The 16961-nt window shown below is 37.4% G+C and overlaps 1 protein-coding gene across 4 annotated transcripts; it reads left to right on the top strand.

Moving 5' to 3' along the window:
• The first annotated feature begins 2547 nt into the window (after positions 1-2547).
• On the top strand, positions 2548-16961 carry LOC103711417 (dual specificity protein phosphatase PHS1-like). 4 transcript variants are annotated; one of them, XM_008797552.5, is made up of 11 exons: positions 2548-2856; positions 2988-3026; positions 3147-3322; positions 6239-6458; positions 7246-7422; positions 7509-7669; positions 7765-8842; positions 9475-9621; positions 9690-9917; positions 16000-16157; positions 16248-16961. In XM_008797552.5, the coding sequence occupies exons 1-11, from the start codon at positions 2800-2802 to the stop codon at positions 16612-16614; spliced, it is 2808 nt and encodes a 935-aa protein (XP_008795774.4). In that variant the 5' UTR covers positions 2548-2799; the 3' UTR covers positions 16615-16961. The 4 variants fall into 4 exon arrangements, 3 of the variants coding, with proteins under 3 accessions (XP_008795774.4, XP_088558827.2, XP_088558826.2); XR_015967898.2 differs by having other exon boundaries at positions 2604-2856; positions 9690-9901; XM_088702701.2 differs by having other exon boundaries at positions 2604-2856; positions 3147-6130.

A 16961-nucleotide genomic window follows, 5' to 3' on the forward strand; every position in this document is an offset into this window, starting at 1 on the left:
TGCCGAGCAAAGATTTTCCCCAGGCTTGGAAGGAAGCCCAAGCCTTAACTGCTAGAGGCCTCCCCAAATTCTAAGGAGTTGGACCTTATCTTCAGCCCTTGGTGGGTACCTCCTCCTTGTTAAGGTATTTGGACCTAGAAGTGGTGGTGGAGGGGATGAGTATTTGAAGCCTCCAAGATTTTGGGGCTTGGGAGAAGGCTTAGATTTTTCTGTAGTGGGTAAAGATTCTAAGACTACTAAAGAGAGATGACGAGGGTTAGGAGAGGGATGAGAACTAGTACTAAAACTTGGGAGCTTTCTTACTTGGTTGGTCCTCTCTTCATGAATAAGGGGGTTCATATGGAAGGAGTTTGGATTGAAAGCACTACTTGCATGAAAAGTTAGCTAAATAGAGAGGATTTTGTCTTAGCTCATCTAAGTGGTGAGATTAGGAGGGAGAAAGTGTGGAAGGATGACCATGGTGACTACATAAACCAAAAGGTTGTATCAGCTAGGATTTATTTGTTTGAAATAAGGGGTGGAAATAAGGTGGCAATTGCTGGTTAGATTCATCTCAGGATAAGACTAAGGTTAGGTTTCTAAACATAGAATAAGAAAGTGCATAATAAAAGCATAATTGAACATGGGATATCATGATGCTTGCATGGCATGAATGGAGATGGCTGTCAGCATGGGTGAAGAAATATTGGCTATAGCTAAATGAAACAAGAGGTTAGAGGTGTGAAGCAAGCACATAAGAAAATTGTGTATAAGAATTTGGCTTTTCATAGGCTATTCGGCTATATAGCTCCCAAATATATTTAAATTTGTAAGACCTAGAGAGCTAATATGGGCTTCAAATTATTAGTAGTTGAGGAACATGAAAAATAGATAAAGATGAAGTAAATCTGGGGCAGGTTTTGGTTGGGGTGATTTAATCCCTAGGGTTCAATCAATACGAGATAGATCATACTTGGCCCAATCGAGCTATAAATTAGACTTAGGTAAGGCTAATAGTTTGTGTTATTTATACGGGTCAAACATAGGTTGGCTATAGTTTAGGCTTGGGTTGGCTCTGGATTGGGCTTGCATTGGCTATTCGTTGGGCTTGGGTTGGCTACGGGTTATGATTGAATTAGTTAGAGTCTAGGCTTGGGTAAAAATAATAGAGTAGGCTTGGATTTGGGATAAGTCAATCATGGGGGAAACTATTGGCTCAAAGGGAAGAATAAGGGTATTATTACCCTATTCTTTTAGGGCCAGGTTTGGAAATTTGTTGTCTCTATTCAATCTCTTGAGTGAGGTATTATTACATCTTATTTGGTTCTCCAAATTGTTATTTATCGATTTGAAGTGCCTCACTCTTCTGCTTTTGATTAAAAGTCGTGATTTATGATCTTAAGATGAACACATGGTAATTATCCACATATTTTAGGAAAAAAGTTAGGTACTTGAGCCATGCCTTACCACATCATTCTGACATCACTTGGATGTATATGTAGACATTATTAAAGCTTAATAGGCCGCTCAAGCCACAAGCTACTAGCAATACAGCATAAGGGCTCCCCATTCTTCCTACATTTTCCAGGGGCGCTCAAGAGAAGGGAGAAACATGATGAATGCTTTGGAGAAAACAATGGTTCTCAGGATGAGGAAACATGAACAGCCTTGATGTACAAGAAATGAATAAAAGGATTTATCATTTACAATTTTCGATAATGTATACACACTATTATCCATAGCTTAGATAATAACCATTGATGCAATTCTAATAGCCCTTAATCAACCATAAAATGACCATTATTCTGCCATTATCCAATTATATAATGGTTGCTATAATGCCTTTCAAGGTTTTAGGAAATATTTTTTATAAATGCTTGACTGAGCAAAAAGTGCCCATTTTTTCTGAAAATGATGCTAAATGCTGATTTTACTGGGTTCTGCTATTCGGAGATTTAGTCTTATAAAACTCTAGCATCAACTAGCTTCTTTATTTTTTTTTATCCCTTTTGATCGCAGAAATACTCTCCTATCAAAATTTCAGAAATATGCCACTCGACTAATGCATGGAATCAAAACATCCATGAACACAAGTAGAATGGCACCTGGAAGAACCATTGGAAGATGAAATCATTCCAGGGGAAGTGCGGAACCACGGGACCACCGCAGAGAAAAAATTTCTTCACAGCCACTGGCCGACATTTCCATGTGCTCCCCACGCTTGGTGCTCAAGTGCCTTCATATGGTAATCATATCAAAATAAAAACACGAGTTGGCAATATTCTAATGAGTTGCCAACCCACCACAAATTAAAGCACATTATCGTATCACATTATATCCCAAATACTTTGGATCCATTTAAACCAAAGCATAACATAACTTTCAAGACATTAGATCATAGTTAGTGGCTTGGCCACTATGGAGAGACTAACAGAACAGCAGATTGAGTAGCTTCGTGCTCTATGAATCATCTATTTAGCGCAAAAAGAAAAAAACAGAGACACAGCATAGCCACACTTAACTCTTTAATCACAACAGTAAAATAAATCATCACATCTTGTGAATTATGATTCCGATTGAGAAAAGCCATAGGGTATTTAGAGACTGGCAGGGGAGTGGAGTGAGGGGTCTCATAACGTCTTCCCCAGCGGCCTCCGGGGTTGAGAGAAAAGGGGACGCAGTTGTCCGGCAAAAGGTGGGGATAGCGCCCCACCGGCCGTTACCTTTAACGGCTACTTTTTTCGAACGAAAGGCACATAATAGAGCAAAAAAGGAGCCCGGAAAACTCCCCCAAAATCCCCCAACCGAACTCCTCTTCTCATGGCACGGGAGGAGCAAAAGGAGAAGAAGCCCTCCCCCTCCATCATAGCTCCCAAGGTACTCCCTCTCTTTCTCAATTATTTCTCTGCTCTGTTTAGTTTTCGATCACAACTCCAAGCCTGGGGGATGATTTTTTTTTTTTTATCTCAATTTCTCTTGTTGATCCGAAGCTATCATCTTTTTCTCAGGCAAGTGAGGGAGGGAAAGAGCCCACACTCTCTTCTAGGGTGAATTTCTTTGTTCTTGCGTTGTTTTCTTATTTGGGGCCTTTCAATTTTTGTAAAATTCAAATTGGTCTGTTCTGACAAAATTTCTCTTTTTTTGGGGGGGGGGGGGGTGTTCTGAAGGTGGTTTCGTTACTTTTGGGAGATCTGAGTGGGCCGGGGCAGGCGTTCGAGAAATGGTTGGCGCTCGTCCGTAAGCGGAGTGGCAAGTACCGGCCTTCTGGGTTCCCCCATCGGCAGCCCAAGATTGAAGTCATGCCTAGTGGATCGCTGCACTCCTTTACTCATCACCACCAGAGGTACGACTATAATTAACAAAAATGTCAGTTAAGAATTCATTGTTTTGTTCGTTTAGAGGCCAAATTGATCATTCCCATTCAGTTCTTTTATTTAGAAAAATCAGCTTCCTTTTGGTTCAATTTCCGTTTCTGTATTAGGTACAAGACTATAAAATATCAATTTATAGGGATGAATCAATCAAAAATCTTGTGTTTAGAGTCATAAATACATTTTATAGAAATATGGCTAAATGGCAGTTCAATGAGTCTCACAAGTAATGGATTGCGAAAGTGATCTAGAAGTCTATATCACTGTTATCTGATTCACTTGTTATGCTAGAAATTTGTGAACCAATATGATCCTTAGCCATTCATGATGTGATTTGCGTCATTCAGAGTTTAATCTTTGGTTGTCGTATTTTAATCTGGGAGTGTTTGGTTATTAAGACTTTAAACAACTCGGGACTTCAGAAGCCTCCATGAGTGGGATTCCTTGTATAAGTGGATAAGTTTTTTATTTTTTTTATTTTTTTTTTATACAACGGCTGCTCACACAGCTCTTGCGTGAGTACAACCTACAGAGTCAAGAGAAAGTAAATGGCGTAATAGAGCGTGTGATTAGAGAAGGCGGGGAACAAGAGAAAGAGAGTTCCTATTATCTCTTAAGTGAACTTATTTGGAAATTAAAAAATATATATACTATATAAAATCAGATAATTTATGAAATTTAATTTTAATTACATGCACAATTTTCTTTTCTCAATGATTGTTGATTTATTTGTATTTTGTAAATTCTGCTACCTATTCTAATTAAAGTTAATTTTTATTAATATTTTAAAATTATTTTCTAATCCTACCCATAATGTATTGGGTTCTTCGACAACTAGCAAATTTTAGTTATGAACCTGAATTTGTATTAAGCGAACCAATGAACCCGGCAATCATAGGTCTGCATAGAGAAGAAGTATGAGATAGATATTGCAACACTAAGATTTATTTCATTTCATCATCTTAACATGATAAATACAATTTGATTTTCTGTATCCCATAAAATTTTTAATAGTCTCATAATTTTGGAAGCTTGATGTGTTTGTTTCATGAAGAAATATATACTTGTGATGCTCAGGCTTTTGAATGCTAAGATTGCATGCTTAAAAGGTGATGCTAAGTGGATGCCATAACAAGTGCCAGAGTAGGTCCAGGTGCAGGTTTGAGGAAGCATATCTCTCAAAAACGAAATGCTCAAGAAGTGGGTGCTGAGATGAGTTTCGGAACTGGGTATTCCACTCTAAGTAGAAATTTTTGAGTTGTAGGATGTGCCAGTAAGAGGTGGTAATCTCTAGTTTTGATGACCAATTTTGGAAAATATTCGTCTGACTTTCCCCAAGATCTTTAAAATTAATAGCAGGATAGCAATTTTATTTCTTAAAAAAAGAAATGGAACACAGATATTACTCATCAATGTAGCACTGTCCTATGTTTCTTGACTACTCCCACCCTTTAGGAGAAAAAAAGAAAAAAAAACTTTAGTTTCTTTTGTACTGACTTGAGCATCATCGATCTTTGAGCTATAGGAAAGATTTCCAGGAATGCTTGTCCAAGCAAGACTTTTGATGCTGGCTACTTGAGTTGACACTGGCATTCTGTTCAAAAGATGGGAGAGGGTTCCCACAAAGGCAAGAATTGCATAAACTCTATATCTCAACCACTATCTTGTTGTCAGGAAGATCAAGGAAGAGCATTTAGCTGTTATTGTTGAAGGTGTACTGGGTGCTCCTAAAGTTGCAGAATTGTCGTTCTAGATGCTGGTTTAAGTATTCAGGCTGAGTCATGCCAGTGTCCAAGAGGTCCCCAAACCAAGTATTTTGACACCCCTATCTCCTGCTTCCCCTAGCTAACTGTCACCCAGTTAGCTATGTTGGCTTGGCGCTGATGTGGTGGTGGATGAGTTTGGAGATGTTACTTCCTTCAAAGAAGAAGAAGAAGAAGGAGCGGAATCTAAATCAGTCATGAATATGTATCTAGTTTCAAGGCATGCAACTAATCTTTAAAAGACTAATTTTGAACCACAAAAATTACCTGGTTCTTTAAGCATATGATTAGATACCAAATTATGTCATATTTGAACTTTTAGTTTCTTTTGTCTCTGAGAAGAAAAAAAGAATTGGTAAGTTGGGAATGTGTGCATGTATGACTTTAAATTGAACAGCCTAGAGTGAGGCTCTTCTAAGGATTTATAGAATTTTTAACTAGTTATAATACTTTCTTGGTTGATTTTGATTTTCCTAGACTGCTTGGTGGATCCTAGACTGCTTCCTACTTTTACTTTCTGCTCCTTATTTCTTCCTCATCTGATATTTTTAACCCCTTCAACTTTCAGCCCCACTCTATTTACGGGGCTATGCCCGTTTGCTATTTCCAATAGTTGATTTTTTGGGGGAGTTTGTGTTTGAAATTCTATGGACCTGAATTTAATGCTGAAGGTTACATTTTAGTAGGCCAAGCATGGGCTTGCTCCATGAATTGAAATATGCATGCATCAAAATAAGCTAAAGACAATTTATTGTTTGTGTAAAAATGGGTTTGCATGCTGCCTTAATCCATAGGAATATGTGTATGTGGTATCTCTTGTACTTTTCTATTCCTAACTTCATGACTTGGTAAATTTTTTTGTGGGAGTGCTTTTCATTTAGAGAACTCTACATGAAAGAAGGCCTTGTAAATGGTTGATCTAGTTAATGAAGGAATTGAAGAGAAGATATTCATTGCCCAAAAGATGTTGCATGTCTGTGATGCTGTTGATTTAGACCAAGCAACTCTAAGCTATATGCAAGTGTAACATAAGTTGAATTGTATCATAAGCATTTGCCAATTTTTTCTTATATGACAATAATAACATAAATTTATTTCTTGTTGTGGAAACTTTTTATTTGTCAGTGCTGGAGGACCAGACTTACAAGAACCAGATGGTGCTATAATTAATACACCAGCAGATGACCAGCCTCCAGAAATGAGTTTGTGGGAAAGGCTTGGAAGTGCTGCTATGTTAGACATTGAATCAAGTGCTTTCTCGTGGAATGATCTATCATCACTGCACCATACAGAACATACTAGTAGCACTGACCACTCTGAAGATGAAATGAATAAAGCTCTAGAGGTATTTTGTTGTTACCCTTGTCTGTATGAGGCCATTGTTTTGTCTAATTAGCAGTATTTTGCCAACAATCAGCATCTGTTATGCAGAAAGTTTTGAAAAAAAATTGAAACTCAATTTACAGAACCACTATCTATTAGGCAATTGTTAGTGGTTGATCTTTGTCAGAGGTAATGGCATTCAGGAGGGATTGAAATATTGTCATAAAGTCAATCCACATTGATGGGATGGGTTTGTTGTTTACACTTTAATATGGCCAAGTATTCTATGCATATAGTTCTTCTACAGTGATTTTTTACACATGCTCTAGTTTTATTCAAGTTCTCGTAAATAATATGTTTAAATCGAGAATATACTACTGTTGTCGGGAAGTTCAAATTGACTTCAATTGGATACCAATAACCATGTGTTTGGATATGTTGGATATACATTAGATGCAAGGACCTCTGTCGCCTTTTGATGATTTAATTACTGTAATTTTGATTTTTTTCTTGAAGCTTAAATTTCAAACAATTACTGGATGATGGACTCACATTCATTATTTTCCAAATGCTATTGTATTTCTTTTAGTGCTTAATGGAAATATTGCTGCAGAAAATTAATGATGAAATTTCTGTCTAGCTGAGTATAACATATTTGCACCTTAGAGCCAGGGCAAGAAATTGCTGTAAGTTGGGTTTTCTAGTAACCTGCCTTTTTGAATGGTCATCCTTCACTTTTTTCTGATTTGAGTGTCACTTCATGGGCAATAGGTTTTCTAGTAATTTCTATCCTAATCTGCCTGATACAGGTTACTGTGAATTCTGGGGGTGTTGTATTCTTTGCTTTGTTTAACACTTCAGATAATGATGATCTATTACCAAAGGAAGCAGCAGCAGTAATTAAGTTTGCATCTTCAAGAATGGCCACACAATCAGAACGTTTGGGATATGAATTTGCAAAATGGCTTGGAGTGCGAACACCTCAAGTGAGAGCTTAATCCATCAATTATAGTCACTCTGTTGTTTCAGTAAACTGTAGATTGTATCTTGATCACTGTTACAATGGATGTAGGCTAGAGTAATTCATAATTCTAGCCCTGAATGGCAACGGATCAAGGACGCTGCAGAAAAAGCACGTGATGCGGCCGTTTTAGTTGGAGATGAAGTAGGTGAAATGACATGTTCAGAGTTGTTTGAAGCTCTTGAATTGAGTCGATGTCTTTTCCTAATGAAGTAAGAACACCATCTGCTGTTGTAGTTAGTTTGTACTTTTATGATATCTTTTTCATCCTTTTTTTTTTCTTTTTTGGTTTTGGGATTTGTCTCAGTTATGTTCATGGCTCACCTCTGCTTGAGAGTCCAAATGCATTTAATTCACGGGAAGCTGCTGGAAATACTGCTGCAGCCCTCGGTAGGGTCTTGATGCTGGATCTTATTCTTAGGAATGAGGATAGACTCCCTTGTCGCCAGCTTTGGTGGCGTGGCAATCCTGCAAATCTGTTAATTGCAGATAAAGTAGCCTCTGTGAACATGGATGCATGGGAGGAAACCAATGGTTCTGCTGCGAGAAGTTACCAGCCACTGATCCTTAAGGCTCTCCAGAAAGAGAGGAGATCAAACTCTGCAAATGGAAGATTAGGTCCCCGAAACTCTGATCTTTTATCCCTGAACTCTGATACATTTAATGATGTTGGCCACAAATCCATGAAGAAACAAGCAGCGGATGAGAACAAATATGGCGATTTCCATATCGTGGCAATTGACTCCGGGGTTCCCCGCCGACCACCTGCAGGAAAACGAGCAAAAGATCAAGAACGATATCCAAAGGTTGTTGAGCTCATGCTTAATAATTCAGATTTCTCTTCCAACCTATTGTATGAAATCACTGGAGGCAAACTGGGGTTCCCTGGCCCTGAAGAGTCAGTTGCAACAACTGATTATTGTTCTTCTCTATCTGATACTGACATCACAGCAGTTGTGCATGAGTTTCGAGGGGGGTTTCGTGCAGCTCTCAGGGACCTGCAGGGTTTCCATGTATTTCTCCTCACTCTTTACCAGAAGCTGGATGGTCTATTGCGAGTGTTTCTGTCAATAATCAGTAAGAGCTCTGGAGACATTGAGAAGGATGATTTAGACTCACCATTACGATCAGCTGGATTCAATTTTAGTACTCCTCTCTCTACAAGTAAGCAACATGCTTCAAATGAAACACATGTGGATTCAAGTGATTCTGATATGCATAAATGTACATCAAAAACTTCGTCTCCTGGAGGTCGAGGAAGTCCTGATTCCATTTCTTCCATTTCACGGGATAATTGGAATGGTAGGCATTTTAAAGGTAGCGGGGATACTTCTCGAAGTCTTCGGTTGACAATGAAGCTTCGTGACTTCAACAAATCTGCCAAGGTTAGAAATTATATGAAAACATCTTTTATAAGCATTGATGGTAATGTCTAAAATAATTTTTTCATCCATGTGATCAGTTAACCTGCAGTGGATTCTTTAGATTTACTTGGATTCCCTTGTTATCAAATTTTGACCAGAATTAGGAACTTAAAATTGACTTAGTGAGGTCGCTTAGGGTACTATTTTTAACCCTCGATAAATTATTTGTTTGTCAAATTTGTTTCCTTCCTCCGGTCACTTGTTCCCTCTTTTCCTATTTCAACAATTTGCACCATTGTGGATTTTTTCCTTCTATGCACCATTATACGCATGGTAGATATTTGTAGGTCTTTTGTGGGCCTATGGAATTACTAGCTAGCTTCGGGCTGATTGCTGATATCCTTTTAGTACTTTCAAGGACATTTAGAGTTGTACTTTGCCCTGAACAACTTTTTAATAATTCTAACATTCTATGCCCAGACTTTGTCTGCTGAAAGTATTTTCCTACTTAACATAAATTTTTTACTGTGATTCCTTTTTCAGTTACCGACAACTTTTTTATAATTTTAACATTTTATATCTATATTTTGTTTGCTGACCACATGCTACTATCTTAATGTAAGTTCCTTTCTGATATACTTTTCTTGTTACAGGTTGATGCTGAATTGAACAAGGAGGTGGAACAGTGGAATGAAATGCTTAGAGAAGATGTTGTTAAACTGTGCCAGGAAAACAACTTTAATACAGGGTTTTTTGAGGGGAATGATCCCAACATTGTTGTCGATGCTTATGAGTTCAAGGTAGTTTTTAGCAGTTCGTGCCACCAGGTCATTTCGAGAAATTTATTTCAACCATTAATTTTTTGCAGGTTCGACTTGAACATATCCTTGAGAGGATAGCATTGATCTCTGATGCTGCAAATACAGAGCGGCCATCTAATGTTACAGGCAGCCTGTTTATTGGTGGTGCTTTGGCTGCAAGGTCTGTGTACACCCTTCAGTGCTTGGGCATCACGCATATATTGTGCCTATGTTCAAATGAAATTGGACAATCGGATTCTCAGTATCCTGACTTTTTCGAGTATGAGAACTTCTCGGCAAGTGCCTTTTCCTTTCTTACTAGTGATTCCTTTTGATGTCTTTAAAACTTAGATAACCTAAGTGGAATGACGGTAAGAAGAAAAAGTAACTAAAGTACATAAAATAATGTGGCAATGCTATGCACGTTATCTAGTTTCTCCTTATTTTTTGATGAATAATAGCTTCAGTTTCAAAGAATGTGGTGGAAGTTTGTTGTTGGTACACTATATAGGGTTTCCTATCAGTTGAACTTTATTGGCCTCAATGTCATTGTTAATCTAATTTATTTTATAATTCTTTTTCTTTGATTCATGATCACACTTAAAGAAAATTAAATCAAGAAAATGCTATTTATTGTCTGCTTAGCTGTAACAATCTACTCTGTAACTTGGATATATACATACATACACATTATACACACACACACACACACACACACACACACACACACACATATGTACATATACATGTACATATATATATGTGTGTGTGTGTGTGTGTGTGTGTACATATGTATGTATATCCGTATACATACGTGTGTGTGTGTGTATATATATATATATGTATATGTATACCAAAATATCCTTCGGATTTCAGAAAGGGTTAAGTCCCGGACTTCAACAAGACTCAAGTCCAGAAAATCTCTCACCTATAAAAGGGGACGGGAGGCTCATTTGTAAGGCATCTGCAGATCAGCAGCCTTCACTCTCTCCCTCCTACTCTTCCACTACCCTTCACTTTCCTTCCACTATCTCCATCTTATTCTCTCCTTCTCTCCTCAAACACTCTCCCACACTTCCACTTCCACACCTACTCACACTTCCACTTCCACATCCACTCCCACTTCCGCTACCACATCCAACTCCACTTACCTTTCCACTCACCTCTCAGCCTTCCATCCACTTCCTCTCTCTCGGACCCATCTTCTCCAGAACCAGACTACTCTTTAGAGTGAAGTTTATGTAAAGTAAGGTGTCTGTAATCTTTCCTGCTGGTGTGTATAAGGTAACCTTTACTGTAGATGTCGCTTTAGCTTTTTACTGTGGACATCTGGAGAATCTTTACTGTAGATGTCACTTCAGTCCTTTTACTGTGGACAACCTTTATTGTAGGAATTTTTTACTAAAGTCTTCTGAAGCCATTGTTTTGAAGGTCTCATGAGGTTTTCTCCTGATCATCTTGATGAGTTTTTTTTTTCTTTTTTTTTTATACTTGAAGATGATCAATATACTCAAGATGCTGGGCATAGAGGCAGTCTTTGATATCATTGTCTACTTGGGCAAGACACTTCCTGATGTTTTTTTGAATTAGTAGTTCATATTGGACTTCTTCTAGATAGTTGTTGACGTTTATTAAGGGTCCCATGAACTTTCTTTGGTCTGAACATTTGCTGCTAACTAGGTGGTTACCCAGATCCTGCTATCTAACCAATACCTCTTATCTTCCAGTTCTTTTGCTTTATAATATACTGCTATATAGGAAGAGATTTTGTACTTCTTGAGGTCAAATGTTTCAAAGGCTTTTCAGAGGTCCTTTTCCTCTATTATATTTTTGCTGGGCATATCTTCTCCATGGCCGAGTAATGTGATGTGGTAGATCTGATATGGGTCCCTTACTTCAGCTATCTCCTTTTCTTCTATCCCACTGTAGATTTCTACTTTCAAGAAATCTTCATCTTTTTTTACTTCATATAGCAGGGTAGCTACTATTGCAACAAATATCTGAAAGGTAGCGCAACAATCTACTAAAATCAATCTAACCAGCCCTTTATACATTGCTCTGATCTTGTTCTTGTTTATGTAATCTTCCCTACTGGTGTGTATAAGGGAACTCTTGTAAATATCTCTTTATCTTAATGATAGTTATTATGTGAATATTTATGTTGTTCATATGTTTCTCTTCTGATCTAAAGCCAAAGACTGATCTGGTATAAAATACTGTAGCAAAACACTATAGTAATACTATAACAGTACTGTAGCACGGCAAATTATTCTAATAGTATTATCTCCGGATTATACTGTAACTATCAGTTAATCCATATTGAACTGTAACATGCAGTCAATCTATCTAGAATAATTATAAATGCTTGTGTTTCATAATATGCTCATCATCCGCTTAACTTCTTAAACTTATAATTAAGTGTTCAGCAAATAGTTAGGTGTTTTATCCTAGGTTTGAGCCGTCTGGTATATTCTAGGTGCGGGCAGTTTTTAACTAATAAGAATGATGTCTTAATACAGGTTTTTCCTATACAGATATGGATCTCTGGGATTTTGAAACTTACCCTAAGTTCTCCACCATTGGCTGTGTGAATTTTATGGGTTGATTTCTCAAAGTATCTGGAAGGGATCAGTCCTTCTTTGATAAAGTTTACATCAGCTCCCGAGTCTATTAAAGTCTGTGTTTGAACTTAAATCCTTTCTTAATTTTGTATTGGATTTTACAGTACCATTTTTGTTTCATGAACCTTTCAATAGAGCTTGTAAACTCTAGAGATTCTTCATGCACCAAGGTGTTTTGATCTAGTTTTAAGACCTGTTCTAGTTCTTCATCCATCCTTTTCTCTAATTCTTTGGTTTCCAAAAATTCTACCTTTTTTTAAATAGTTGTATTTCTCTTTTCATCAGGTTTTGTTCTCTTAATAAATCTTCTAGACTCATTTTCTTAGTGCTTTGTTTAGACTTCCTTAACATCTGGAAGACTATAACAAAAGAATTGAAATCATGCCTCTTTTCATAATTTTGGAGGGACTTTGACTCTTGTCCCTTTGTCATGGCGAAGAACTTGGTGAGCTGATTCTTTTGCTCCTCCAGGTCTTTCAGAGAATCGATCATGTTTATAATAAACTGTTCTTCATCAGTTAATACCATTAATTCATTATCACTGGATTGATATTCGTTGTAATATTCATTACAGCACGAATAGCTTTCAATTTCTTTTTCCTCGTCAGTATCTAGGTTTAGACTATTGATGAGGTTTTCTGACTTCTTATTTATCACATCAAGACTGTTGCCTTCAGCAATCTCTTGAATTTTCCTCTTGAAATCCCTTTTATTGCATTTGTTTGCATAATGTCCTATTTATTTGCATTTGTAGCAGCATGTTGGAGGTTTCGGTGGAGCTTTTAACCTTTTCTTTTCTCCTTTTCCATGTAATTTCTCACCCCTTCTTCTGAGTTTTTTCCACGTCCTTTTATCATGATACTTCGTTTTATATTCTTTTCACTTTTTTCTTTTCTTTTGATGAGGCTTATCTAGTTGGAATCCAAATTGATAGTAGAAATCACCTAATTCCTTTCTTCCTATTAATTTCTGCCTTTTCAGTTGATCCCGAATCTTTAAGTCATTGCACAATTCAGCCCCAACTCTTTGAATTTTCTAGGTTGTTTTGCCCATGTCTAACTGACTATAATTTATACTTTCTTCTCTCTCATTTCTTAGATGAGTCCTAACCTTTTCTGCAAATAAGGGTGGAAGTCCTGAGATAAATTTTTCTTTTCAGTATTTCTAATTTGGATCTGAAAGTAGGTACAACTTGGACAAGAAGGTGTCTTTGTACCAACTAAAGTCTGACATAGTTTTGCATTTAGGATTAATTAACTGTTCTCTAAGCTTGTCATATATATCTTGGTAATCTCCTACAAAATGGTATATAATATTTAATATTAATGTAACGACGACATCTGACGATTGTTCAGACAAATAATTGCCGTCAGGATCTCTCTTAACATAATTCAGAATTTTCTGCCTCTATTGTTCAGTGAGATAATTATCCCACCAGCCTCTCAGTTGTCCCGAAACGGCTGCCACTACCATTTGAGCCGTAGCCTTTTCCGAATTTTCATGGACCTTACAGGCATTAGAGTACATGATCATTTGATGACGCATGGTGAAGATCTGATATTTTGTAAGTCCATCAAGATTCCATACGACCAGGCTCCTTCCATCGAACTGGACTGCAACTGCAATATCAATTGTTTCTTCGATTTGCAGGTCTGCATGTGTAGGTCTAGGATAATAATTTTTTTATTCTAGAGGCCTGAACTATTTATTTATAGGCTGAGATTTTGTTTATCTCATCCTCTTCTATGGGATTTTCTAGCGATTCATCTTCTCTTTCTTCTGAAGAAGTATCCTTTTCAGAGTTTTTTTTCTTCAGATAAATAATTTATTGTATCTTTCATTTTAAGAGAAGGCATCCTTATGGATAATTCATTAATCAGTTCCTCTAATAAGAGTGGTCCTAGTTTGACTCCTACATCCAACTTATAGGAAGTAAACATTAGGGCAACATTTTTTTGAAGATGTTTCACTATTGTTTTGGGTAGCTTAACTTGATTTAATTGAGATACCCTTTTACTTTTAGGAACCTTATGGACTACCTTGTCTGCATCTCCCTTTTTCTCCAGAAGGATTGTTTCAATTCCTTCTGTCTGCTTTCCTATCGATTTGAGAGCTATATTTGTGAAGCTTTGTTGCTCCACAATTTGCTCCAGATGCTCGACTTTGGTATTTTCATTTAGTCCTTTGGTGAATACTTTTAAATAAAAAAAAAGGGACCAGCACGTACTCCTCCTTCTGCTTATATGGTTTCGAAGGGTGGATGTACAGACTCCACTTCAGCTCCCCTAGCAGTCTTCCATCTGTTTGAAAGACACTTGATTACGGCTACCTGTAGATCTGGTCTACGGCTCTCAAGCCCATCCAAGTATTCGTTTTCGTACCAGTCAAAGAAAAAAATATTTCTTTCTTCTGCCTTCATTTGACTGTAGTACAATTCTCTGATGAAGCTTCGTTTTGCTTCATCATAGCTTTTGAAGAACCATTCCCTCTTCTCTTTGTTGGCCTCAGAGTTAAAGTCCTTCCTTAATAATTCTTTATCAATTTGGAATTCTTCTAACTCAATGACATTTACTTCGAATTCTGAGATTGAGGGTTCATAGCTTTCTACATAGGTAGTGTAGGCAATATTGGAGGGTTTTAAATGACCCTTTTTCTTTATCTGTCATTGATACTGACAAAGTAGAAAATGTTTTGTCCGAGGTAAGTTTTCTACAGGACGAGAAGGATATTTCTACATCACCATCTGACATTTCAGTTATTTTCTCGGCTTCAGTTTCCTAAACCTTGTTAGGGTCTACCGCTTGAGTTAGCGTCCATTTCTCAGGAAGAGAGATTTCTTCCCACTTAAGCCGTTTTGGCGTGATGTAATTATTTTTAGGATTAGCCATGAATAGAGATATTGGGATGCATAAACTCTACTTCAACTCCTCTAGCTATCTTCCACGTGTTTGAAAGATATTTGATCACCACCACTTGTAGGTCATGGAAACAGCTCTCAAGCCCCTCTAGATATTCATTTTCATACCAGTCAAAGAAGAGGATGTTTCTCCCTTTTGTCCTCATTTAACTGTACCATATTTCTCTGATGAAGCTTCGTTTTGCTTCATCATAAGTCTTGAAGAACCATTGTCTTTTTTCTATGTTGGCTTCAGATTTAAAATCTTTTCTTAATAAATATTTATTGATTTGAATTTCTTCTCATTAAATGATATTTACCTCAAAATCATAAATGGAGGACTCATAATTGTCTACATATGTGGCATAAGCTTTGTTGGTTGGTTTAAGATGACCTTTCTTTATTGGTGATTGGTATTGATGAACTAGAAAATCATCCATCCAAAGTAATCCTTTTACTGAATATATATATACACACACACACATACACACGTACGTATGTACGTACGTACATACATACATGTGTATCTACATATGTGTGTGTGTGTGTGTACATATAGGTAGACTTGGCTTCATTCGAGTGCATCTCCACTCAGATCATACATACACACAAGTACCTTTCATGAATGGATGATTGTATGTATGTATAAGAACATGAGACGAATACACGTGTACCTTTCATGAATGGAAAAGATTAAAGCATGAAGTGCTGATTCATTTTAAACTGGATGATTGTGTAATCATACTCTTTTGTGACCTTTTTAGAGTAGTTCTTGGAGATTTCGATAACTTTTTCTGTCATTATCAATTGCTTGTTGGCTGTTTTCTGCTGCATTCATGCTAATAACACAGCATATCTCAGATAAGCGATGACGAGGATGCCAACATTAGTGATTTCTTTGAAGAGGCTTCAGATTTCGTTGATTGTGTGGAGCACTCTGGTGGAAAAGTTCTTGTTCATTGTTTCGAAGGGAAAAGCCGAAGTTCTACTGTTGTACTGGCCTACTTAATGCTAAGAAAGTAAGAAATTGTATGATGTGCATGGTGTATTGCCTCAATTATTGTTCCAAATATATTATGCATCTGAGTCCTGGACACTTTTTTCCCCAGGAGGCACACTCTATCTGAAGCATGGAACATGCTGAAGAAGGTTCACCGCCGCGCCCAGCCCAATGATGGCTTTGCCAAGATTCTGTTGGAACTTGACAGAAGACTCCATGGTAAAACTTCTATGGATTGGCAGCAGAAGAAACCAGCAATGAAGGTCTGCCCCATTTGTGGGAAGAATGCAGGGTTGAGCACCAGCTCGCTCAAACTCCATCTCCAGAAGTCGCACAAGAGGCTCGCTTCAGGGAGCGTAGACAGTGCCATGACCGTGGAGATACAGAAGGCTCTGGAGGTGCTGAAGATCAGCCGTGGCGGCAGTGTCAGCCCAACCCAAATGAAGTCACAATCACTCGACAGGTTTTCTCATTGATGTTTCTTGGAATAATGAAGGAACAATTGCTTCACTTACTGGACCAGTGGATTTAAGTTTTAAGAGTCTTCCAAATCTGAGATCAAATACCTTCTTCTTTAGACATGTCTACATCAACATATAGCAATGACTCCAAAAGAAAGGACCCGTCAAAGCATTGAAATAGTGCTTGGTAACCTGGGGCGAAAGTGTTGTTCATGCAACATTACTATAGATGGTTTATAGTTAAGTTTGTGGATATATCCTATATGTGGTTGCTTCATTAATTCATTATTTGTAGCCAACAGTGGTTCTGTGAGGTAGCAAGATTAGTATGAAGTTTTATAATTTGAACTCCTTTTAATTCA

The sequence above is a fragment of the Phoenix dactylifera genome, chromosome 8, assembly GCF_051530095.1.
Source record: "Phoenix dactylifera cultivar Ajwa chromosome 8, Ajwa_hap1_PhDact_Kaust_v1.1, whole genome shotgun sequence".
NCBI lineage: Eukaryota > Viridiplantae > Streptophyta > Magnoliopsida > Arecales > Arecaceae > Phoenix > Phoenix dactylifera.